General features: G+C 43.2%; 1 protein-coding gene across 1 annotated transcript in view; it reads right to left on the bottom strand.

Moving 5' to 3' along the window:
* Positions 1–16,541, bottom strand: part of ECPAS (Ecm29 proteasome adaptor and scaffold) — a 99,574-nt gene extending 83,033 nt beyond the window's left edge. The window contains exons 1-8 of the mRNA XM_056848216.1: positions 16,503–16,541; positions 15,776–15,820; positions 9,332–9,462; positions 8,174–8,290; positions 6,575–6,693; positions 4,783–4,932; positions 2,651–2,822; positions 350–489 (exon numbers count right to left, since the gene is read on the bottom strand). Of these exons, the coding sequence (XP_056704194.1) occupies positions 350–489; positions 2,651–2,822; positions 4,783–4,932; positions 6,575–6,693; positions 8,174–8,290; positions 9,332–9,462; positions 15,776–15,820; positions 16,503–16,524 (896 nt within the window). The 5' untranslated portion in view covers positions 16,525–16,541. The remainder of the gene's footprint in view (positions 1–349; positions 490–2,650; positions 2,823–4,782; positions 4,933–6,574; positions 6,694–8,173; positions 8,291–9,331; positions 9,463–15,775; positions 15,821–16,502) is intronic.
* Between the last annotated feature and the right edge of the window lie 9,830 nt (positions 16,542–26,371).

The raw sequence follows: 26,371 nt of genomic DNA, 5'->3' as shown, positions 1-26,371 counted from the left end.
CCACCTTGGTCAGGGTGTTAAGCTAATTAGCAAATAACAATTAGGCATAACTAGTGAAAAAAGCCGGTTTCTGCAAGGACTTAGGATGTAAAAGGTTACCCTATCTCCACCATGCTAACTTAAAAGAAACACAAGCACACCTTCTGTTTGCCACTACTAAAGTGGTGGAAAACAAGGAGAGGGGTCATATAAATGTGCTAACAACTAAAAAAAAAAAAACACCCTCATCCAATGAATGAAACTGCAACAAACAAAGAAGAACACACAATTAAGAAGAGAAGGTTTTTCAAAATACAGCCATCTTTTAAATTAAAAAACTATTCAAAGTTTTTAACTTAAAAGCCATTACCTTTGCTTGCTTTTCAGTTCAAGATCCGCTGCAGTTGCCACACTGTGTCGCGTGTCACTGGACGCAATCACCAGGTGTATGACGGCTTCAAGTTCAGGCACCTGCTCTGCTTCAATGAACTTCACAATGCCCAATTTACACTGCCCAACAATGCAGAAAGGAGTAGGAAAGTCAGTCAGCCCATTCAAGGACAAGGTCTAGAAGTGATACCAACTGAGAGCAAGACTTTTTCTTAGAATCAAGCAGTGCTAGAGTTGGACAGGATCAGATAGCTGGATGTGCTGCAGAGGTCAAAGGGCAAAGCATCCACAAGTCCTTCCTCAACAAGAACATTATTGTTGGCAGCCAGGATCAGGCAGCCAGGATCAGGTCTGAGAGTGTGTGACTGGCCCAAGGTCACCCAGCAGGCTTCCATGGCACGAGTGGGGATTTGAACCTGGGTTTCCCAGGTCCTAGTCCGACACCTTAACCCCTACGAACCAAAAGACTTCCTTCAGGAGACTTTAAAAGGGGATTTACATTTTCATGCACAGATTAATTCATTGCCATATTTGAGGCTAAGAAAGGATTTTCTCCTAGGCACTTGTAAGACATTTTTTTTTTTGCAAGTTATTTTTCATAAAGTCATGTAGCTATTATTGAATTTAATTTTTGAACCTATAGGCATCTCTGACATATTGCAGCTTAGTCTTTTTTACCTTCTTGTCATGAAATTCCATGATCTGTACAAGATGGAATTAGTTTCAAAGGTGCCAGAATAAAAAAAATACTTGGGACGACAAAGAAAGAACAGAGTGGGGGTTTTTCTGGGGGGGAGAGGAGAGGGAATCTCTACCTTGCACAAGCTCTGTCTTGCTTAAGGGGGAAGGAGTGCAAAGAGCCTGTTGGTAGCTTCAAACCTAGCCCTAACCACACTTGGCTAGTATTTGGATAGGAGACCACCAAGGAATGCCAGGGTTGTGACGCAAAGGCAGGCAACACCAAATCACCTCCCAACATCTCTTGCTTTGAAAACCCTTTGGGGTCGCCATAAGTCAGTTGTGACTTGACGACAAAAATTTTTAAAAGGAAGACTTTTGGTTCTACTAGTTCTAGTCTTCCTACCTCCAGTCACCATTACCATCTCAGAAAGTCATATCCCTACTATATATCAAGAGACCCCAACGTGGTGCCCATGGGTGCCTCTGTGCCCACCAACATCGTTTCTAGTGACCACCAAGTGTTTTTAGAAGGTGGGCAGGGCCAGGTGGGGCTTTGCTGAGAAGGGCTTCTGATTAGCCACTGGAGACTGGATCAGCTGTGCAGGATCAAAAAACCCAAAACATTCCTTTGGCAGCACTGCTGCCACCACAACACAAGGAACTTCACTGCATAACTGAAGATAAGCTTTGTGTAAGCGAGAAAATATTTTAAAGCAATATGTTCTTTTAAAAAGGCATCCTGTTAAATTGAACTTCAGCCTCAAATATTAGAGTTATGCATAACCTCATTCTCTGACATTATATGGTTGGCTCTGCCTCTTGCAGCAGACATCTTTGGTTGGCTCCATCTCCTGTGGCAGCCATTTTGTGGTTGCACCCTCCACACTGGCTGAAAAAGGTTCAGGGCCCCTACTACAGATGCACTGAATGGCTAAGCATGCTAGTCATCATGGGGAAGTTACAATAAAGAGAATTAAAAGGAACAGAATCAGCAGCTATTTTACTCCAAAAAAAAACACATGTCATTTAGTAAGAATTTAACATATTGATATTTTAAGGAAATTGTAGTAGCAAATCACCCTGAAATGCTGTAATATGCAACTTCATTTTAAACTCAGATATAACTAAACAACTCACCTGACAAAGCATTTGCCTGCTTTACACAGCAGCAAAGTAAACCACTTTTTGAAAGTACTTACAGTGCAGCCGTAAGCAGTTACACCCATTAACTTCAATGGCCTTTAAAAGATGCATCTCTGCTTAGGTCTGCAATGTTATTTACTCACTCGTTTCCCATTTCTGCCACTGGTGCAGACATAATGCTAGTGTGGCCCTTAATTAAGGTGAGAGTGGCCCAAGCTTCCAAAAGCTGGGTGTGGAGCACACTGGGGCTTAACCATGGTTAATATTGATCAGACGCAACTTCTCACAATGAAAGTAAACAGGGAGAACATGATGAAGTGAATGCCAAGGAAAGGAGCTGGAAGGATATATGAAATCCTCCAGCTTGCTAAATAAGCTGCATCCGTGTAGCAATTTTTACCAAGTCGCCACACCTTCCGTGTGACACGCCTCTGAAATAATTAGTTTGGCTTTTTACCTGTTCCAGCTGTTCAGGAGTCCACGGGCTGTCCCCAATTACCCGCTTGGCTGCATAAAAGCTCATCCCTGGAGGTGGCTGAGGGATCCCAGAACTTCCAGAACTACTTGAAGAAGAACAGCTCTGTCCTGATGGCACATTTTGGCGACTCTGGGATTCATTCAATACATATCTAGCAAAAAAAAGGGAGAGGTGGACAAAAATATGTAAGAGGACTTCATAATCTTAAATGCCTAGGGTGGAGGAGGGGAAGGGCATAGCAAGAACAGTACAGTCAATACCCGAGTTACAATGAGCACCTTCATAAGACTTAGAGGCACTTTCACACATGCTAAATAATGCACTTTCAGTCCACTTTGAAGCTGGATTTTACTGTGAATTGGCAAAATCCACTTGCAAACAATCATTAAAGTGTACTGAAAGTGGATTGAAAGTGCATTATTTGTCATGTGTGAAAGTGCCCAGTGTGGAAGCTGAAGGGCATCTTGCCACACATAGTTCTTCAGTGGATATCTGATGTACCGCATTTCAGGCTACTTGTCACAGTAACACTGCACCATGGCAGAGATTAAAAAAGTAGCCTCCTGTTCTGGCAAGTTTTAAAGGACTTCTTTCATGTGCTGTCTGATCAAATATAATTCAACAACAGTGAAAAACCAAGGAAAAGCAAATAGAAGAGATAACTCATAAGAACGTAAGAACGGCCATGCTAGATCAGGCCAAGGCCCATGAAGTCCAGCAGTCCGCTCACACAATGGCCAACCAGGTGCCTCTAGGAAGCCCACAAACAAGACGACTGCAGCAGCAGCATCTTGCCTGTGTTCCACAGCACCTGGCATGCTCCTCTGATCCTGGAGAGAATAGGTATGCATCATGACTAGTATCCATTTTAACTAGTAGCCATGAATAGCCCTCTCCTCCATGAACATGTCCACTCCCCTCTTAAAGCTTTCCAAGTTGGCAGCCATCACCACATCCTGGGGCAGGGAGTTCCACAATTTAACGATATGTTGTGTGAAGAAATACTTCCTTTTATCTGTTTTGAATCTCTCACCATTACAACAAAGGTTTTACTCTGTTGCTGCAAGATCCATTGCAAGTTACCAATTAGCTCAGCAACAAATCCAACACATAACTATAGCAACCCTGTAAAAATTAATATAATATCACCACTTTAAACAAATTATGAGATCGTTATAGCTTTCAAATATAAATGTTTTATATCGTGTTATTAATTATTGTTTTATTTCAAAGAAAATCAATAGCTGCTATGGCATACTGATGAACGTGCCAGAAAAGAGATCTGAGTTCAGATCTCGTCATGAAAATTACTGGGTGGCTTCGAGCTAGTCTCTATGACTTAGCTTAACCTTCTGCATAGGGTTGTTCAAAAGATAAAATGGGGAAAGGGAAGAACCAACCACATAAACTTGAAATAAGTGTGAGATACAAAAGCCTACGGTTACTTAAGGGCTGGCAACCCTAATCATGTCATGTCTGAATCAGGCCCAGGTGAACATGCACCATGAAGAGTCACTACCCCTGAACAGAATAATTTCCAGCAGATTCCATATGCTGGCTCTTCTATTAAGCTTTAGCACTAAGTGATTTGCCCAGTGGCTTACAAGTGACCTGAGGCAAATAAGTCTTATCCTTGACTGTTTAAGGATTTGACGTCAATCCAAGAGAATGTGAGGGCTTTTGTGCTTTTTAGGGCGTTTATGCTAAAGAGCCAGTGTGGTGTAGTGGTTAAAGTATTGGACTAGGATCTGAGAAACCCAGGTTCGAATCCCCACTCTGCCATGAAAACTTGCTGGGTGACCCTGGGCCAGTCACACACTCTCAGCTTCGACCCTGGCTGGTATTTGGATGGGCGACCTCCAGGGAATACCAGGGGTGTGATGCAGAGGCAGGCAACAGTAACCACCTCTGTATGTCTCTTGCCTTGAAAACCCTACAGGGTTGCCATAAGGCGGCAAAACAAATGCTTGCTAGAGAACTTTAGTAGATAAAGTAGCGAGAGTATAGTTTTGAAAATAACTGTCCCCCTCCTGTTGCGTGATCATAACAATCCTTGTCATATCCCAGCACTTCAGCAGAAATGGAAAGTGCCAAGCTGTGCCATTACTTACCCATAAGGCATAAGGAGGACATCCAACATAAAATCCAATAGCAGCTGTACAGTCTTTGGTTTCTCAGCAAGATTAAACGGAGAAGCTGCTTTCAGAGGTTCAACAGGATATTTCATGTGAAAAAGGGTTGGTATTAGAAGGTGCATTAGGCTGAAAAACAATTATGTTTACTGCAACCAAATAATAAAACAACAAGAGGCAACAAATTGTTACACTAACTGGACAAATGACAGAAACCCTGGCAAGACTGTGAAATGCCTCAAAACCGGTCAGCTTTCACTTGATACCTATCACAGCTGGCAATAAGGAAGTGAAAGCAAATTCATGCCCACAAGAAGCAAACTCTGGAAATATTTTAGAAGTAGATTTAAAAATTAAATCTTTATTTTGGCTGACATCCCTTTATGTAAATACCACTGTCCAAATTGAAAATCAAGAAGTTCCCCTTCTTATATGAAAGTGTGGGGGTTACCGCACTTTGTATTCCCAGCGATGTATTAAGAGTTTGAAAATGTTATAAAAAACATCGCTTTAAAAGGTTTTTGGATACTATGGCTTATAAATGATTGGAAAACGTCTTCACAGCTAAAAGGGCCAAACAAAGTGCAAACAGTATTTTTTAAAACGTTTTCAAACTCTTAATACATTGCTGGGAATACAAGTGCAGTAACCCCCTGTAGCTTGCTAAGCTTTAGAAAGCAACTCATAATTTCTGAACCACATTTAAGTAGCTTGATCTATGGGGGGAGGGAGATTTCAGAACATAGGCAGGTCACTTAGAAACTTCAACTGGCTTTTCTTAACATGTTCTAACATAGTATAACCCTTTATTGATGCTCGTTAATTTTCTTATGCTTCAGGCTACTTGTTCCTCGATTAGTGGTTATTTATCCTACTTAATTACATTTTTGTTTATCTGTACCCCTGATCAAGAGGACTGGGATCTTTGACCTCTCTCATCATCCATTATGTGTAACAACTTAATCCATTCCGGTCTCTTACACAGAGGATTGCACCAGAAAGATTTCTGACTGGATTCACACCAAGATGCTCGCTTTCCCTAACTCCTCACTTCCCCCTCCTCTTTGGAGATTCACACTATAAAACTGTGGGATGTGATTTCATAGGACCTAAAGAAGTGAGCTCTGACTGATGACAGCTCATGCTGGAATAAATGCTGTTAGTCTTCACAGTGCTAGAGGACATCCTGGTCATTTTTAACCTGCCTTGCTTCCTATGATGGACTCAAGGTGGCTTACAGTGCCAATCTTCCCATCCATGTTAATTTCCTTGTACTGTACCACTTCAGACTGCAAATGAACAAAAGTATTCTAGTTCAGCCTACTTTCTGATAAATTAGTTTTCTGTATGCAAATATATATTTTTATGGAGAAACATTCAAATCATGTGATCCCACATGGATTAGTCCAAACTGGTAGAGCCCTAAGAAGGCTGTACCACAATTTTTAAATATGTACTTGCAGCCTTAAACTGCATTGTGTGTGTGTGTCAAGTGACAGCCAACTTATGGCGACCCAAGGAAGGGGCTTTCAAGGCAAGTCATTAAGCAGAGGTGGTTTGCATTGCCTTCCTCTGCAGAGTCTTCCTTGTAAGCCTCCCTTCCAAGTACTGACCCAGCTTCTGAGATCTCACAAGATCAGACTACACTAAACCATTCCACATCCCTAGACTGCATTAGGCCTGTTAAATAAAAACAATGATTTTCGTATGGCACAATTAAAATTAAGACATGGGAAAAATAAAGGGGAAAATAAAGCTTAGAACATCATACCTGTCTTGTTGGGGCTGAGGTTTTCCTTCCATCGCAGTAAGAAGAGTGGGAGCCAGTTCACATTGTTTTTCCACAGGCAAACGAGGGTAACCCATCTTAACATATATTATCGTAAAATTCTGCCAAAATACAATATGTATCTAGTGTCTATGCCAAAAAAGGGCACCCTTAAAAATCTCTTTATAGGTTTAGTGAAGCAACCAAAACAGAGCAATCCTCAAAAGTGGGGGGGGGGGGCGCAGAATGGCCTTTGGAGCCAGAATGACCCCTGTGCCGGCATTAGCTCCACTTGTGCTGGCTAACTGGGCTGCTGGCACAGGGCAACTTATGCCAGCTCCGGAGAGCAGTGCAGCAGCACGAAGCTTGGCCACCAGCACTGCCTCCCCGGCAGCGTTTCCCCGGCACAAGGGCTCGCACCAGCGCCGAAGGGGGCATTTCTGGGGGAGGAGCTGACTTTAGTTCACTGCCTAAGCCCTTTCGCCCCAGGAATTCTCCCTTTTGCAGGTGTGAACATGTGCCTGCAAAACATGGCATAGCCCCATGAAACCCAATGGAAGAGTTTCACAGGGTTTGGGGAAATTAATTTTTAATTCCCTCTGTGCTGCTGCACGCCACTTCAGGAGGCAGTGTGGCTATGCAGCTATGCTGCCCCTGGGCGCTCCCTAACCACCACCACCCCCTGTTTCAGGATCGCTCTGAAAGCATGTTTTGAGAAAGGCCATTCAAAATTCCATAGTATTTGACAGGCAACTAACCAGGTACATAAGAAACAGTCACAGCCTCATAACCTTGAACTGGTCTGTTGAAATGTTCCCTAAATGAAGGGCTCTAACAGCAGGGGCTCACCTCCTAATGGAAGCAGATCACCCAGACCCCATTTACATCAGCGTTCCAACCATGCAGTGTCTTTCAAATACAACTCAATGTGTTACTTTTTACTGCTAAAATCTTTAATGGGTGACCTATTAGATCGAAAAGATCATGTCCACCTATATGTCATGCTACAATCACTGCAATTAACCGGGAAAGCCTTCAATACCACCTGTGCACAATTTTTTTTAAAAAAGAAAGCAAGCACCTGCATCCTTGGTGGCTGTCCAACAAGTTTGCAATATATTTCCTTGGGGATTTGTCAAAGTCAACCTAATTTCCTCAAAACCCTTTTAATATGAGAAGTCCTTCAATAACAGAATGGGACATGCGATAAATCTAACTAAGTATAGGCAATCACCAGCAACCACATTCTTAAAGAAAAGTTAAGGAATTTTACATACATATTTTGATACAGGGTTTAATTTTTACAGATTAACCTTGCCAAACTATTTCTACGTATTTATTAACATCCAAAAACAAAGAGTTCCTAAACTTGTTTTGGTTGTACTTGACAGCAAGTCCCTCCAAGAAGAATGTGACTAATCATACACACACACACACGCAATGCTATATTAACAAAGTTCATTTGATGTACTTCCATCCATTCCAATGGCATAAGTATCTGAGATAAAAATATGTCCATACTATGCTTATACACTGTATTAAGTCTTCAGGAAGAAGCCACGGTGGCTCATATGCCAAATCTTTTAAAACGAAAGCACCTACTGTAACAAAGGACACTGCAGAAGGATCTTGATACTGGACCAGCAAGGTCTCCACAGGAAGCTGGATTTTGGGACGACTTTTGATGCGTTTGTTCAAATGAACTAGCAGTTCCATCACCTGAGAAGGAAAAAAAATGCCCTTTGAGTTCACTGGTTTGGATTTCTCAGTTGTACTTTCCCAATCCTGAAATGCAAGGAGCTAGTGGTTTCTAGCTCACCCAGGAAATTATGTAGCTGTATACGCAAGAATTTATTCACAAGAAACCCTTTTCAAAATGGCTCCCAGGTATCATTCCTTTTACCTACTAGCAGAGACTGCACACCTGCACAAAATGCTTTACCACTGGCAGCATTATGCATAGGATTGCCAACCTCCAGGTGGTGGCTGGAGATCTCCTGCTATTACAAGTGAGCTCCAGCCAACAGAGATCAGTTCACCTGGAGAAAATGGCCACTTTGGCAATTGGACTCTATGGCATTGAAGTCCCTCCCCTCCCCAAACCCCGCCTTCCTCAGGCTCCGCCCCCAAAACCTCCCACCGCTGGTGAAGAGGGACCTGGCAACCCTAATTATGCAGCTGTGGCCCCAACTAGGGCTGCCAGCCTCCAGGTGAAGCCTGGAAATCTCCTAGAATTACCCCTGATCCCCAAACTACAGAGCTCAGTTACCCTGGAGGAAATAGCAGCATTGGAGGGTGGACTGTATGGCATTATACCCTGCTGAGGCTCCTCCATTCCCCAAACCCTGCTCTTCCCAGGCTCTACCCCCAAATATCTAGAAATTTCCCAACTTGAAGCTGGCAATCCTAACCCCAACAGTTCACTGCCTCTCGTGTATACATGTAAGGGCACTGCCTTCCCCTTCAAGGTAGACAGTGGTGGAAGCTAACATATGTTTTTCACAAACACCGCCCCCCCCCGCCGCCGCCACTATTTTCTACGTACATAATCATACCAGGAAAAGAAAACCTGGGCCAATTAAATAAATCTTTATCTTTTTTTTAATCTGAGTTGGAATAGCACTCTGAAAAGAAATCAGGTAACCCGTTCTAAAGAAAGGTTTGTCTTAAAAAGTGATACAGTGGTATGCTTACCTGCCCCAATCAGAAAAAAATCATAAGCATTCAAATTACATAACGCTAACATGTGACAAGACCTACCTTCTTACGTACTCCTTCTTGAGTGCTGGAAAGTTTCAGAAGTACAGGGGGCAGAAATTTGGATATAATATTCTGCAATTGCTCATCTGTTTCAGCATGACCAAGTCGTAAGAAGACACGTTCAAGCTGATCTACAAAAGAGAGAGGAAAAACAAATTCAGAGCTAGAAATTGTTACCAAATAGTAGAAAATCTACACCCCAGGCTTGCTTTTAGAGATTAATCACAGAATGACTTTGTTCTCAATACACTTCCAGTTACCATATAAATTCCAGAGGGGCAGCTATGCTACTTTGTTTCAGCAACCCCACTCCACCCCCCAAAAAATGAGCATCATGGACTAACCTTTAGGGCTAACAGATTTATTATTGCACAAACCTTTGTGGATTAAAATCCACTTCCTCAAAAGCAAAAAGAGTAATCAGCACACCCAACCTCTGTGTGTGTGTGTGTGTGTGTGTGTGTGTGTGTGTGTGTGTGTGTCATCAAGTCACGTCTGACTTATGATGACCCCGTAGGGTTTTCAAGGCAAGAGTTGTTCAGAGGTGATCTGTCAGTGCCTAACCACCGTGGGCTGAGAGAGTTCTGAGAGAACAGGGACTGGCCCAAGGTCGCCCAGCAGGCTTCATGTGGAGGAGTGGGGACTTGAACCCAGTTCTCCAGATTAGCATCTGCTGCTCTTAACCACTACACCACGTTGTCTCACCCAACCTAGGGCAATATCCTCTCAACTGTCATTCCACCAATGCTCTATCTTTCTCCAAAGAACAAGGTTTCCTTATGAAAAAAGCAGAAGTCTATTCCTGGGCCTTCTTACACTAATATTAGGGGATGAAGTTGTGGCTTCCTGTTTTAAATACCTACTTAATGAGACCTGTTCCCTACCCAGGGATCCACATATGTGACTGCTTGTGGTGACCATAAATTTAATTTGGGCAGTTGCTGGCTGCCTGTCCCTCTGGTGACCAGCACAGAGACCCTAATTTCTCTATACATCACAGAAAATTCAGAAGGGAACAGGTGTCTCGCTTAGTGCCAGCCTCAAGGCCAACCCCACCACTTTTTGAGACCTCCTCGGAGCCCACTGAATGCTAAGAGACTTCTCATTAATTCTGACCATCTCCAAAGCCATGCACAAAGTGAACTATGAGATCCATCCCCTTTCCCTGCAACCGTTCTGAAAGCATCAGAGGAGGGAGGAATTACTGATAACTGAAAAATTCAGGCTGGCTACAGTCAGACCAAACTTTGTGCCCCCTGCCTTCACCACTTTGGAAAATTGCAGGACTGAAATGTGCATGGGTGCATAGATTGATTTATACTGATATATGTCACTCGTTGAATACCGGTATGTTCTTTTCTGCTACCTTTTCATCTATTTATTCAAAATCAAGCACAATAAGTACTGGTATCAAAAGTGACAGAAGTATTCAATCTTATCAGGCCAATGAGTGGGAGGCTATATGTTTCTAACATCAGATAGGATGTCACATCTAAACTGTTCATCTTGCACAAAAAGTGTAGCTCAATTAAAAGGGTAAAAGTGTTACTATCCACAATCCTTGCTCTACAAATGTACAGCAATGTCCTACAATATTTACAGCTCATCATAGCGTTAGGAATCTCAATCTTCCTGGCCTCAATCTTGCACCCTCAGACTCCATAAGCAAGTTGTTACCCACTGATTGTCAAACCAGAGCAAAAAACTGGATCTTGACAGTCCAGCAATACAGTCTGGGCTATGTGTTGCAATGGAGTGCTTCTGCTTTGCATTAACATCATGTTTGCCTGCTCCAACATAGGTTCAGAATTATCTGATCTGTCAAAAGGCTATACCAGTGTTAGCAATGCCACCAAAGGCAATTCTGGAGATTCAGAAAGAAGCAAGACAGGAGCCAGCCTAGGAAAAGATGCAGTATTCCAAATCCCAGAGAGGAATTATGCTCAGGGAATAGGGGGGGGGGGGAGAGAGAGAGGAAAAAAAACTAGTAAACTCCTAGTAAGAAAACGAATGCAGTTGGGCTAGGATTGCAGAACAAGGGGATAAAACAGAACAATACATGCAAACATATCTGTTTAATACAACAAGACAATCAGTGTAGGAAAGACTTTATCCCTAATAAAAGTCATTTCCTGAACCAAACCATTACACTGCAGCTTTTTTTAGGATGACCAGCTCGAGGTTGGGATATACCTGGAGATTTGGGGGGTGGATCCTGAGGGGGCAGGGTTTGGGGAGGGGAGGGTCTTCAATGCCATCCAGTCCAATTGCCAAGCGGCCACATAATTAAAAACTAATCTTTATTTCATGATGAATAACCTTTGGACTATAATGTATATTAAATAGAAAACTATCTTTAGATACATTTTTCCTCAAAAGCATTATATTTTTTAAAAAATCAGATTTTTTAATTTCATTTTTTAAACCATTGATTTTAATCCACCCTGTCTGGGATTAGTAGTCTTCCTTGTTTGTATTATATCCTATGCAGAAGTACACTCTTCTTAGCCCACTGACTTCAATAACTCTTCTTAGCCCACTGACTTCAATAGAAGGGTGTGACTCTGTTTAGGATGGTACCAACCTCTCACAGTTGTGAGATTACAATGGGGAGCAGGGTATTTTATCTCCATCCTACATGAAAGAAGGGCAGGATAACGATAACAAATAAATTTCCAGCATCAAAACATCTGAGTTCATCTCTGATGGGCATTGAGGAAAATAATCCAGCCCCAGACATTGCAGAAGAATGTAGTGCAGTGATAGTCTAGAGAAAATCCTAAATGGTGCATGTGGAGAGCCAGTATGGTATAGTTGTTAGTGTTGGGCCTAGGTTTGAATCCCCACTCTACCATGGAAGCTTGCAGGCCAGTTATATGCTCTTGGCTTAACCTACCTCACAGGGTTGTTGAGAGGATAAAATGGAGAATAATGTAAACTGCTTTTGGTCAGCACTGGGGAAAAAGGTGGGGTAGAAATGAAGTAAATTTTTAAAAAACTGTGTGGAATTAGTTTTAATGGAGGATTTATAAGAGCTGCAAGAAATTATCTTGATAACAATTGTTGCAAGTACAGGAATTAATATAGTAGAAAACAAAATGCCACAAACAGGAAATAAATGAGGTACCCTGGAATTGAGGGACCAATTTGCGATCCAGAATTTTAAAAGCTGCTGCAGTGAATTTTTGTGTGTCACCGGAGTTAATGTGAGAAGCCCCCTGCCATAGGACAGAGACCTCCCCCCGACCCCACCAGTTTTAGGAAGATGTGATGCTGGGTTGGAATGGAAGTGAACACACATGAAGCTGCCTTATACTGAATCAGACCCTTGGTCCATCAAAGTCAGTATTGTCTACTCAGACCGGCAGTGGCTCTCCAGGGAGAGGTCATTCACATCACCTACTTGCCTAGTCCCTTGAACCGGAGATGCCAGGGATTGAACCTGGGACCTTGTGCATGCCAAGCAGAGGCTCTACTGTTGAGGCACAGCCCCTCCCCAAGTGCATCATGGACTCCTCATACATGGCCCAGTGTTTCTCATACTACCCAAATCTTGCTGTAACAGCTCCTTCACCTCACATGATACATGATTCCCCCCTCGCTATTATACTAATCTCAATCCAATGCAACAATACCTATCATCCAATAATGTCAGAGTTGGGAGGAGTAGCCTTGCTACAGGAAAACACCTTCCTAACCTTTTTTTTCTCCTTTAAAGAACTATGCATTTTCATGTAAAAGAAATGAGGAATAAAATTTAAAGATCCAGGGTTAATGAAATGGTGGGGTATTGCTGTAGTGGAAAGAGGCAATCCAGATTCCTGCAGTGTGATGTACATGGGACTACCTTGGAGGAGCATTTACATAGGCCAACTGGTTCAGACAGCAGTGAATAGATTATTAACTGTGCATCCTCCTGTTCTGAACATATTTCAAATATTAAAAGATCCTGGGTTGTCAGTTTGGTACTATGAAGTCCTAAATGTACTCTTATCAATGTATCTGAAGGATAATTTCCTTCCACAAGAGGTTCCTTCCACAAGAGGCAGCAGCTGGGGACAGAGCCTCCTCTGAGGTGGTACTCAAACTGCAAAATGCCCTCCCCAGAAATCTGCTTAGCATCCTTCCATTCCGATGGCAATTAAAAACAGCGTAGCTTGCTCAGCCTTTCAAGGAACAGAGCAGGTCATCACTGCTGCCAATTAGTTCTGTTTCAGCTTATGACTTTATGGGGGTTACCGCATTATGTATTCCCAGCGATGTATCAAGAGTTTGAAAACGTTATAAAAAACATCGTTTTAAAAGGGGTTTTGGATGCCACGGCTAAAAAATGGTTGGAAGACGTCTTCACAGCTAAAGGGGCCAAACAAAGTGCAAACAGTATTTTTTATAACGTTTTCAAACTCTTAATAAATCGGTGGGAATACGTAATGAGGTAACCCCCTTTTATTCTAAGGAGTTTTACATTCTCTGTAAGCCATCTTGGAGGTTTCTATCGTGGAAAAGTAGGATGAAAACATTTCAATAAATTAATTACACTTAAGCCTCACTGGTTATGCACTATTTTTAAAAAATTAAACAAGACTTTAGTAAAGAAGTGAAAAATAATAAAGGTCACAGGATGGCACAGGAGAGAAGTTATGTCACATGTCATCAGGGATGTCAACAGCACTGCAATAGGTACCAATGACAACTACCTTCCATACGTCATGGGTGTGTGCAACATGTGAGGCGGAAAGGTTTCCAGCCACAGAATATTGCTCAAAGATAATCCTTTATTTTATTTCAGAACATTGTAACTCCATGGACCCAAACACCTAGTAGAGCTAGGCATGCTCTGAAACGTTAACCACAAATTATATAAATGCTAAGTGTTATTCAATATTTTTCATTATAAGCTTACAAAATCAAGTATAAGCAGGGCGATCTGATATTCAAAAGATAACCATAAAAGGGGGAAGTTTGCTTCTGCCTTAAGGCAACCAATCTGGAGAGAAACTCAAAACGTAAAGCGATTTTAAAGCCAACTGCATGGCACAATATTCTGGTGCACCTGCAGAGGCAAATCATGCAACTTCAAACATTTGGAAACTGGGGCGTGGGGCAATGAGAAGGCTTATCCAACGTCAGATAAGGCGATTATAAAAGGAATGAACTGGAGACCAGCAGATTTCAGTATTGAAATCACAACGATAAGCCCAACATAATGAATCTCACCACTAAAGCCCCTTCTACAGAGGCGAGGGAGGGACCTGTGCTGAACTGTGGCGGAATCGTTCTCAATGCAGGAGAAAAATACATTTCCCAGCTTGCTTCGCGACCACATGCTGCACAAATTTCCTGCCACAAAGAATCACTTCCCTAATATGCCATGTCTCAGCAGTGCAAGGCCCCAGTCCCTTTAACATGGCGGGGGTGGGGAGGGGGGCAGCGCTGAACTTGGCAGGTCAATAGAAAGGAGGAGGAAGAGAAACAGGGAAGGCACGTTAGAAATGCTCGCGCTTCCCGAGCGTTTGCAGCATTTGCAGCCTTTGGCAAAAGGCTTAAAAAAATCCAAGACTAGGTCTGTTGCAAAAGAAAAGAAAGTGGGGCACAAACAGATTTTCTCTCCCCCACCAGGTGCATTCCCAACCTCAGGAGGATCTGAGAAGCTTGAACCGGATATCAATCCAGAAAAGCAAAGTCATTATTCCTGATCGACTTGCACTTTCCATAATAATGCACTGAGGAGGAGAAGGAGAGCACAATCAGAAGTCGTTCGTGAACTATGGGCGGGATGGGAGGGGGGGGGAAATAATTCAAATAGTTTTCCACCCCTTCCGGACGGCAGGTCCCATTTCCAGGCAATACTCTTCGTTCCTATCCCTGGCAAAGGGAAACGAAGTGCAAAGTAACGCATCACTAAAAATAATAATATTTTCATGGAGGGAAACGAAGTGCAAAGTAACGCATCACTAAAAATAATAATATTTTCATGGAGGGGGGGCGGAGGGGGTCGGCTCATCAAGGCGGGGAAGGCTAATTGTGAAGGGGGGGGGAGAGAGACTCTGTCCCGGAGCCTTACTTTCAATTTCCCTAACGTGACTTGGCACAAGAGAGGCCTAAAGGCCCGACTCATCGCCCTTCCTGATGCCTGCCTCTCCTACACAGCCTTTCCAAGCAAGACCCCTTCCCTTCCCGCCCTCCCCCACCACACAAGTCTCAAAAGCCTTTAGAAAAGCCTCCCCACCCCAAAAAAAACAAACAAACACATCCTCATACACATGTCCCAAATAAGAGGCCCGACCACTCCCCGGGAGCGAGAACCGCCAGCCCCCCAAGAAACCCCCTGGAAAACAGGGGGAGGGATAAGGCCCGTCCGAAACGGGGGGGGGGGAGAAGAGACCACCGACCACTTCCAGCACCCACATCATTCAAGCCCCACAACCCCAAGACCACACTTACTCAGTTCGTCTTGGGCAGCAGAGGCGGCCGCAGCCATGTTGTCAGCTGGGGGGGGGGAAGAAGGAGGGAGAATGAATCTCTCTCCACCAAGTCCCTTCAGTCAAGGATGGCGGGGGGGGGGGAGGGAGAAGACGACGATGTTTCCCCCCCTCCTTTTCCTTCACCCCCCCCCCTTCCTCTTCCCTATAGCTTCTCCTCCCCTGGAAACCGAGCTGCGGAGAAAAGGGTTTGGTGGCTGCTTCTCTCCTCCTCCCTCCTGTGACTCTCCCCTAAAACACCAACCACCGTCAGAGACAGCAGGCGCTCGTGCCCTGCGATTCTCTTTCTCTCTCTGTGTGTGTGTGTGTGTGTGTGTGTGCATCTACTTTACACACACTTCACCCTTCCCCCAATGCCCCCTCTCCGACTTTAGTTTTATATTTAGAAGAAGCTGAGCCATCGTCTCAACATCCCCCCCCCAAACACACACACATCTATTCCCCCCCCCCCCGCGTTCCCTTTCCTTGACTACCGCCAGTCACTCCATTCCCTGCTTCTTCTTCTTGGGAAACTAAGCCAAGAGCTCCACACACAGATGGCCTGGGCGTATTAACGGAAGGGGAGCCTCCTGCTTTCTTTGTTCACGCCCTGGAAGAAAAAAAAAAACCTTTCTCTCCTGGATTTTTTGCTGCTCCGATTCATATGCGTGCTTGCAAGATGGGGGAAAGAAGGACTAGGAGGCACTCACCTGAATCCATGCTGACCTCCATGGCTGAGGATGTATACTTTTTTCCTCTAGAATGGGTAGTGGATTCCAACCCCCCAAAAAAAAGGTCAGCATCTAAAAAAAAAAAAGGGGGTTTTAAGAGTTTCTCCCCCTATCTGCAGAAGGTGATTGTAGCAGCCTGAAAAATGTTCCACCTAGAAAGATGCTTGACGGGTGCAGAGCCCAATTTTAGAAAATGGGGCCCATTCAAGAGCAAACGGCTAATCACAGATTACTTACCCTTTAACCATCTTTTCATGCTTATACGCAGGGTGATTAAACAATTCTGTTGGGGAAAAAAGGATGGATTTTTTTTAATGTTTTTCATGCCCGTGAGGAGTGCTAATCCATACAGTCAGTGGAATCCCATGCAGAGCTTAGACTGGCCAAACACTGCATAGGATTGCACTGGGTGAGTATGAAAGTGGGAAAACGTGCTCACCGTGCTTGTTCATCCCAGTTCTTCAGAATACCACCGGGTGGTTTGCCTGCTTATACTTATTAATTAACAACCCCGCGTCTTTCTAGAGCCGTTTAGCTAGACTGAATGCTAACCCCTCTATGGTTATGCAGGGCAGAATTTTTAATATACCATACCCAGACAGGACCTGTCCTTGCTCTTCTGGCTCTATTGATTCATTAGCTCATGCCCTCTTGGAATGCCGCTTGTATGAGGAACTTGGATCACATTATATCTCTCCTCTTTTAACATAAATCTAATGCCTCTGTGTCTGACATAATGCCTTTTTTACTAAGTGGCAGGGATCCCAAGGCTACATTGCCAGTGGCAAGATTTGTTTCAGTCCTTATATCCCTCAAACATTAGATATATGCTGCTCAAGATCAATGGATCAAGGAGCTTCTAAGGGATGAAAGGAAAGTGGGAAAAGACAGAGTTTTATAAAAATGATGCCTGGGGTGGAGAAAGGAAACAGAGCTTTTCTTCCCTCTCCCAGGTTTTTTTGTGTGTGTGGCACTCACTGAGTATCGTACCTTCAGAGGGGGGCTGTTCCAGGTATTGAGGGGGGAATTGGGGCAGCCTTGAGTACTCGCACGTTTTTTGTTTGTTTGTTTTACAAAAAAGCACTGCCCTCTCCCATATTAGAATGTGTGGACAGGATAGGCCAGGGGTCTCAAAACTGCGGCTCCAGAGCCGCATGCGGCTCTTTGGCCCGTTGAGTGCGGCTCTCCGAACTTGGTTCGAAGCCCCTGCTCTTGCGCCCGCTCGTGCCGGCAGCCGGGCTGCGGAGCCGGCACGCCTGAGAGAGCGGGCGCGCTGTCTCCCCCCCACACACACCATGGAGAATGGCCGGGTCCCCCTTTCCCTTTCCCTCAATGGTTGGGAGGCTAAAGCCTCCCCTCCCGTCTAGCACCGTGATTGCTGGGCGGGTGGCTCGGCGGTTCCTGCCCCCCACCGCCTATCAGCTGTTGGGCGGGGCGGGCTTCCGTTGGTAGACCTGGCCTCCGGCTGAGTCCCATTGGGAGGCCATGTCTACCCACTGGCTTTCTTGGCAGTACACCTGGACTCCGAGGAGGGGAAAAAGTCCCCCTTCAGAGGCCAGGTCTACCAATTGGCTTCTATGGGCCTCCGGAGGCCAGGTCTACTGCCAAGAAAGCCAATGGGTAGACCTGGCCTCCCAATGGGACTCAGCCGGAGGCCAGGTCTACCAATAGGCTTTTATGGCGGTAGACCAGGCCTCCAGACGAGGACTCCGGACGGGGAGGGGGAAATGGCAGGGACTTACAATTTAATTTTTATCAATAAATACGATCACTATTCAGTATGATATCAAGTTTTATTCAGTGTACCTATAGTTTAATTAAGACTTAAAACTTTAATTAAAGTTTATTAAGTTAATAAACAGTGTACCTACCTATATAGTTTAAGTTTAAGAAATTTGGCTCTCAAAAGAAATCTCAATCGTTGTACTGTTAATATTTGGCTCTTTTGACTAATGAGTTTGCCGACCCCTGGGATAGGCAGTAGATTCAGGACTGACAGAGGCAAGAACCTCTTTACTCAGTGAGTGATTAACTTATGGAATTCACAGCCACAAGATACAGCCATTACCACAAATTCAGTTGGCTATAAAACAGGATTAGACAAATCCATAGAAAATAAAATAGGAGTTCAGTGGCACCATAGAGACAAATGGAATTTATTCTAGCACACTGTTTCATAAGTCAGAAATCACTCCATCGGATGCATGAAACGTACATCTGTTATAGTGATACAATTATATTAACAACAGAAAGACTGTGTAGGGAGAGAAGTTACAAACAGAGGCAGGTTTAAAACAAGATACAATCAATAAGGTTGCCAGCTCTGGGTTGGGAAATACCTGGAGATCTGGGGGGAGGAGACAGGGGAGGGTGGGCTTTGCAATATACATATATATAGCAACCATACCCCCATGCAGGATTTCTCTCTGTTATGGGCAGGCTACCTAGTGTCAGAGGCTTTGTTGGCACTGAAAGTGTGCTAGATAAAGTACTTTACTTTTTCCCATATTAAAAAAAATGGAAGGTATTCACTTATATGGGGGAGGAAATAAAGGGATGCACACTGGGTTACAAACTAAACCCAGCTTCCTGCCCCTGATGACCACAGGCATCGAAAAACATGCCTGCTGATACCCGCATTGCCTCTTCTTCCATCTACTCTTCATCCTGAGTTCTGCCCCTGCTAGTCTGCATTTTTTAAAATAACTATTACTTTGGATTTAAGAGCTATATGACTATTTAAGGCAATGTAGGTTTGCCCCAGCTTTGAAGCAAGAGGCTGCAGGGCCAGCCTAGGCCAGGGAGAGAGGAGTAGAAATTTCAATAAACAAATTCATTTATTTGACAAGGAATTATATGATGCAGGTAGAGATGTGAAGGCCTGAACGATCAGGAAAATATAGAAAAAAACAGGGGGGGGTCTGTATTTTCCCCAAAGGACTCCCCACACACACAATTTTTCCAACAGAAAGCACTGAAGGAAAAAAACTCCTGTAAACTATTTTATCTTTTTAAAATGATTCTTAAGACAACATTTTTCTCACTCAAAATGTATAGCATGAGCCTTTTCTATTTGTCCACTGGAAAAACTGGGAAATTTGGGGGATTTCTAGAAGAAACTCCATTTTTTTCCTTTAGGGATGAGTAAATTTTTAAAAGTAATGTTTTACTCAAAATGTGTGTTATAAACATTTTTATATAAGACTAGATAATTCCTGTATAAGCTATGGACATATACAATGTATCTTAAAGAATGTTTATTGTTTAATGTTAATTATTTTGGCAACAATTAATATACTGTAATGTGTTTAATGATAAAACATTTCTAAAGAGTTCAGTATCTTCAATGTTATGTAAAATACATAATAATTATGTGTTTTACCGTAGTTTGTTAAATCAGTAAAATAAGTTTACGTTTGATAAGAAAGTATTACATATATTTCAATTTCCCCACAAATTCCATTTTTTCCTAGGGAACTCCCCCTGACCCTGGTGGCTTCAAAATTTCCAGAAATTTTATATCTCCAAATGCAGAATATCCAGCATAGATATCTCTCCTTTGTGCAAAAACTGGATCAGAGAGAACTATCAGTGTTAACAGGAGCAAACAGATTACACAGCAGAGTCAGAACACAGTCAATTGTAAGACACCGATTTTAATTCAAATTTCAACCAATCATGGTGTAGTGGCTAGCAGGTTGGAACAGGATCTGGGATAACCAGGGTCAGATCCCCCATTCTGCCATGGAAGCTTACAGGATAACCTTGGGCCAGTCAAACACTCTCAGCCTAACCTACCTCACAGGGTGATTGTTGTACAGATAAAATGGAGGCGGGGTATAAATAAAAAGAAAAAAATGAACCATCTATAGATATTTACTAATATTGGAGCAGTCCTGGGAGCCATGCATAAGTACAGCAAGTTCAGCATTTTTTGTTCTATAGAAGTGACAAAACATAATCCACCAGCAAATCATAGGTAGAGATGGTTAATTTATAGAAATTTTACACCAAAAAAAAAATATGTGTGGCTTTCTTTCTCATAGAGAATGTTGGAAAATATCAAATATTTGCAATACTTCATTCCTGATCACTACCAAACCTAGAATTGAATTTTATTTGATGCAACAATTAAAAACAAAACTGATGGCAAAAATTTGACAGCACCCAATACAGTGTGTGGAGAAAGGCTCTTCAGCCTGGAATTCATCCCAACATTTCAACTATTGGAACTTCATCCTGCTTGTGAGTTGGAACTCAACTGCAAACTGGTAGCTGGCAGGAAGGAGGAACCAGGGATTCAACCATCAAGCCCAAGCACAGAGTTCTTTAATGCTTATGTATACTAATGACTCTGAAGTAGGAATATGGTTTACCTTCTCACGTTTGCTAGAATGTCACACCTCAGGGAGGAGAGAGAAACAGCCAAATTTCTGCGATGCATTCTCTTCCTTTGTGTGGCGGGAGTGGGGGAGGCTTTCCCAAGGGGAGATTATAAATTCTCTGGACACAGAGAAGAAGCTCTCTTCCTTCTGGAGCAGCTCTTTGGGGAGGCACAAGTCATGAAGGACTAAGCTTTTACCAGGGGACTCCATCTTGCTCACATGGCAAGGCACAATGAGGAGAAGTCCAAACATGAGAATTACTGCAACTTCAAGTAATACTAGCTTGGGCTAATTAAACATTGTTTAAGGTCAATACCTAGTATAGGGAAAGGGTAGGGACTGCATGTTCTCACCTTTTCTTTGTACCCTTGCTCAGTCTGAATGATTGAACAGACCATGTATATTCTTTTTATTTATTTATTAAACTTTCTTATATTTCTGGAACACTCGGAGTCGGATCTCTGGAAACATACCAATGCCTATTCAGTCTTGCTATCAGAAGTGTGGTAACAGGGAGGGGCAGCAGGTAAGCTTGCCATTGCTGGAGCAGGATAATTCAAAACAACATAGTTGCAATAAACTGTCCCTGTGCTAGCTTGTAGGAGCAAAGTGAGAAAGACAGCAGCTAGGTGAAGCCTTTAAATAGCACTGCAGGTACAGAGTGCTAGACGTTCAACTCTGTTTAGCAGTAGATACTCTCAGAGTTGCTGGCAGCTGCAGGTGTCACCCAGCTTGTTTTTGGTACCCCTGAAGAGTAAGGGAAAGGGGCATCACTGCCAAGTTGAGACTTGGAATGGCTGCAGGATTTTCAAACCTCCCTGGGATAAACCTGAAGGAACAGTGGAGCTTGTGAGCCCATTCCTTCACACAGTACCAAACTACCAATGTACAGTGAGGGAAAAAAGTATTTGTTCCCCTGCTGAATTTGCCCGTTTGCCCTCTGACGAAGAAATGACCAGTCCATAATTTTAATGGTAAGTCTATTGTAGCTGTGAGAGACAGAATAACAACAGGAAAACCCCCAGAAACCCAGAAGACAAAAGTCAGAGATTGATGTGCATTATAATGAGTGAAATAAGTATTTGATCCCTTTGCAAAAGATGACTTAGTACTTGGTGGCGAAACCCTTGTTGGCAATTTCAGAGGTCAGACGTTTCTTGTAGGTGGCCACCAGGTTTGCACACATCTCAGGAGGTATTTTGTCCCACTCCTCTTTGCAGATCCTCTCCAAGTCAGTAAGATTTCGAGGCTGATGTGTAGCTACTCGAACCTTCAGCTCCCTCCACAGATTTTCGATGGGATTAAGGTCTGGAGACTGGCTAGGCCACTCCAGGACCTTAATGTGCTTCTTCTTGAGCCACTCCTTTGTTGCCTTGGCCGTGTGTTTTGGGTCATTGTCATGCTGGAATACCCATCCTCGACCCATTTTCAATGCCCTGGCTGAGGGAAGGAGGTGCTCACCCAAGATTTGACGATACATGGTCCCGTCCATCGTCCCTTCAATGCGGTGAAGGTGTCCTGTCCCCTTAGCAGAAAAACACCCCCAAAGCATACTATGTCCCCCTCCATGTTTGACGGTGGGGATGGTGTTCTTGGGGTCTTAGGCAGCATTCCTCCTCCTCCAAACACGGCGAGTTGAGTTGATGCCAAAGAGCTCGATTTTGGTCTCACCTGACCACAACACTTTCACCCAGTTCTCCTCTGGGTCATTCAGATGTGCATTGGCAAACTGCAGACGGGCCTGTACATGTGCTGTCTTGAGCAAGGGGACCTTGCGGGCTCTGCAAGATCTCAGTCCTTCATGGCGTAGTGTGTTATCAACTGTTTTCATGGTGACTATGGTCCCAGCTGCCCTGAGATCATTGACAAGTTCCCCCCGTGTAGTTCTGGGCTGCTTCATCACCGTTCTCATGATCATTGCAACTCCACAAGATGAGATCTTGCATGGAGCCCCAGACCGAGGGAGGTTGACAGTTATTTTGTGTTTCTTCCATTTGCGAATTATTGCACCAACTGTTGTCACCTTCTCACCAAGATGCTTGGCAATAGTCTTGTAGCCCAGTCCAGTCTGTAGCCCAGTCTGGCTGGTTGATAGGGGATCAAATCTGGCTGGTTGATAGGGGATCAAATACTTATTTCACTCATTATAATGCACATCAATCTCTGACTTTTGTCTTCTGGGTTTCTGGGGGTTTTCCTGTTGTTATTCTGTCTCTCACAGCTACAATAGACCTACCATTAAAATTATGGACTGGTCATTTCTTCGTCAGAGGGCAAACGGGCAAATTTAGCAAGAGATCAAATACTTTTTCCCCTCACTGTATATCCCTTTGTGAACAATAATAATATTTCAATATACACACTGTTTATCAAGTAGTGGGAAGTCAGCTCAGCCATTATAGGGTATGTGTCATTGGGAGGTAAGTCTTTTGAGTCTTACAAGACTCTCTGCTCTTTCTCAAAAGAACTTCATGCGGAAAGTTCAATGGGAAAGTGCTGAAATAGAATTCATTGAGAAGTTTAATACTATCCCCCCTGCTTGAAAAGTACCTTGGTTTCCTCATTCATTAATTCAACTGTACCTGTATATGATCTCTGTACTGTTCTATTAATGCATCTCATGCTGTATTTTCCTTAATAAGGCATTATGTTTATAATACCAAGAAAATACCAAGACCACGGTCACACAGCCCGGATAACCTACAAGAACCAATGAACTCTAACCGTGAAAGCCTTAGACAACATTATGTTTATCTTACCTAGGTTATCTGTCAACAGTTGGGAGTGGTTCTCTCCCACTCTTAATGGTCTGATCGGTTGGTTCATGTTTTTACACTGGCCTCCTCCTTTCTACTTCCCCAACCTTTTTCATTTGTTTGAACTCTAAGTATAAATTTAGCTACCTTGGGTGGACACTCCATGCATCTGGTGAAGTGAGCTCTGACTCACAAAAGCTTATACTGGAATAAATTGTGTTAGTTTTAAAGGTGCCAAATATTTATTTATGGCACCACAGTCTATTCTTCCTTGATGTCAGGAGCCTTCTGCACCTTTCATTGATGACGTAGTTTTGCCACTTATTGATATAGCCGTGGATGCCGGAGGCAGATAGCATTCTTCATTCTCAACAAGACTCCTTAAGAGTTAGTTGTATGTCTGAATTTGCATATCATTGTTTTGGCACTCTTATGATTACTCAGTAAGGTCCAGGAATGTATGAAGCAGAGCTTCACATGTTCCAGTCAGAAGAGCTCTGATGTATGTTGGTGGGAGGATATCTAAATAAGCATGGGGGTTCTTGTTCTGGCTTTTAAGAAACAGCTAGAATAAAAATGTTGATAAAACAGTGACATGGCAGTCTTGACAGGGCTGTGGAGGAGATTTGGAAATGCTTATATTGTATTTTTAATAAAACTCAGATGCTGGACTTGATAGGCCTTGGTCTGATCCAGCATGGCTTTTCTTATGCTCTTATGTTCTCAAGAGATTAGTTGTAACATGAAGCCTTGGGCACAGCAAAATGAGTAGACTAGATTTTTTAGAACTGTTAACAGTATAAATTATGGTAGACCACACGGCAGCCAACTGCAAACCCTTTTTCATAATAGGTACTGTTTATCAAACTGTTTATCAAACTCTCCTCAAACTGTCACATATCACACAACCTTTATTGGCATAAACATCAAGAAAACAATTACAAAAAAGTCAGGAGTCCTCAAACTGTTAAAAGCTTTGCTGTAATCTATGAAACACAAGCTGACTTCTTCTAAAATTCTCTCATCTGCTCCAGTAAAGTAACCAACGTAAATTTACTGTATGATCTCTAGTGCCTCTTCCTTTACTAAATCCAGCTTGAACATCAGGCATTTCTCGTTCCATATATGGTAGCAGTCTTTGTTGTAAGATTGTAAGCATCACTTTACTTGCATGAGAAATTAATGCAATGGTCCAATAGTTGCTGCAATCTTTGACGTCTCCTTTTTTGAAGGTCAAGTAAATTGAACGTTTCTTGTCTGTGGGCCATTGTTTTGTTTTCGAAACTTACAGAAGTAAATAAATTGGACATATTCTGGCTCAGTATTTAGCACTGCTGGGCTGCAGTTGAAATAGTATCTTACCAGCATTGTGCAGGGGGTTGGTCTAGATGACCCTGGTGGTCCCTTCCAATTCTATGATTCTCAGCACTAGAACTGTTTTATATATGCCAATAAAGCTGTTGAAATTTGAAATTTGAATTTGGTTCTCAGCATTGGTTTTTTTTCATGGGCTGGTTTAAAGATCATTGGAGGACCTAGCCTATACTGTGGGGACTCCACATATCCAGTCTGTAAATCTTTTTACACTGCTAACATTCTCACAGTCTCTCTCAAAACTTCTGCAGTATATACGGTATTCTATTCATCATGCAGGCTAATTTTCCAGTATTGTAACTGTCCTTAAAATTTGACCATGGCCCCTGCTCTTGTGACAAAGAAGCTACTATGCTGTGAAGCTCAGTAAATTTTAAAGTAGATGTGTAGAAAAGACTACTATACTATTCTCAGTATTCAGACAGAGTAGGAAGAATTTTATTTTAGTCTAGAATTAACGTTAGTAGAAAAGAAACAGGTATATATAGGATGCACTTAGAAAAGAACTGTCTTTTTGTCCTACTGGGACATGGCCTCCCCATCTACCTGAGAACAGGCCAGAAGAAATAGGTGCCAAAGCTATGTGTTTCTTTTCTTTCACTAATAAGAGATTATAATGATGTATAACTGGGAGGAAGGTAATAAATATGAATATATGAAGTTGCCCTAAAGCAAGTCAGAATCCCTGTTCACAAGTTACTGTGAATGTACGTACGATCCGTACACTTGATTTTCCTTCATACCTGTATTGGGTAACTTTCATGTTATAGTCAATGCATGTATAGCTGGACGTGTGAATCAAATCCCGCATTTATCCAGGTACTGGTCCCCAGTTTCATTTGTAAAGTGAACACATGTTGGCTGTTTCTTACAAACAGATGTATGCATGTAGAGGTATGGTATATGTGTGTTCACTGCAGGGCCAGCATCAGCATACCCTGAGGTTGGGGCAGATACCGGGGCCCAGGATTCCTGGTTGGGCCATTGTCACAGCCCCCAAGCTTGTTCCCCTCACCTGCCACCTGTCCATGTGCCTTTCCCTGCCCGTTTGCTTGCAAGCGCTCTACCACCAGTGCTCCCAGCTTCCTAGCATTGATGGGGAAGTGCATACAGGTGGTCACAGCAGCTGCATGCATCAGCCAGTGCTCTTCGGGAAAGAAGATTAATGTGATGCAGGGAGCTCTGAGTGCAGGTGGGGGGGGGCTTGTGAGAATGGGAAGGATTCACAGTCAGGTGGGAACACACACAGGTGACAGGTGGATGGACAGAAATGGAGGTATGAGTAGAGGCTGGTGGTAGGCAGAAGGGGGCCCCTCCCAAAACCTGGAACCGG

The sequence above is a fragment of the Euleptes europaea genome, chromosome 4, assembly GCF_029931775.1.
Source record: "Euleptes europaea isolate rEulEur1 chromosome 4, rEulEur1.hap1, whole genome shotgun sequence".
Lineage (NCBI taxonomy): Eukaryota > Metazoa > Chordata > Lepidosauria > Squamata > Sphaerodactylidae > Euleptes > Euleptes europaea.
This window is presented reverse-complemented; position numbering and strand designations above follow the sequence as displayed.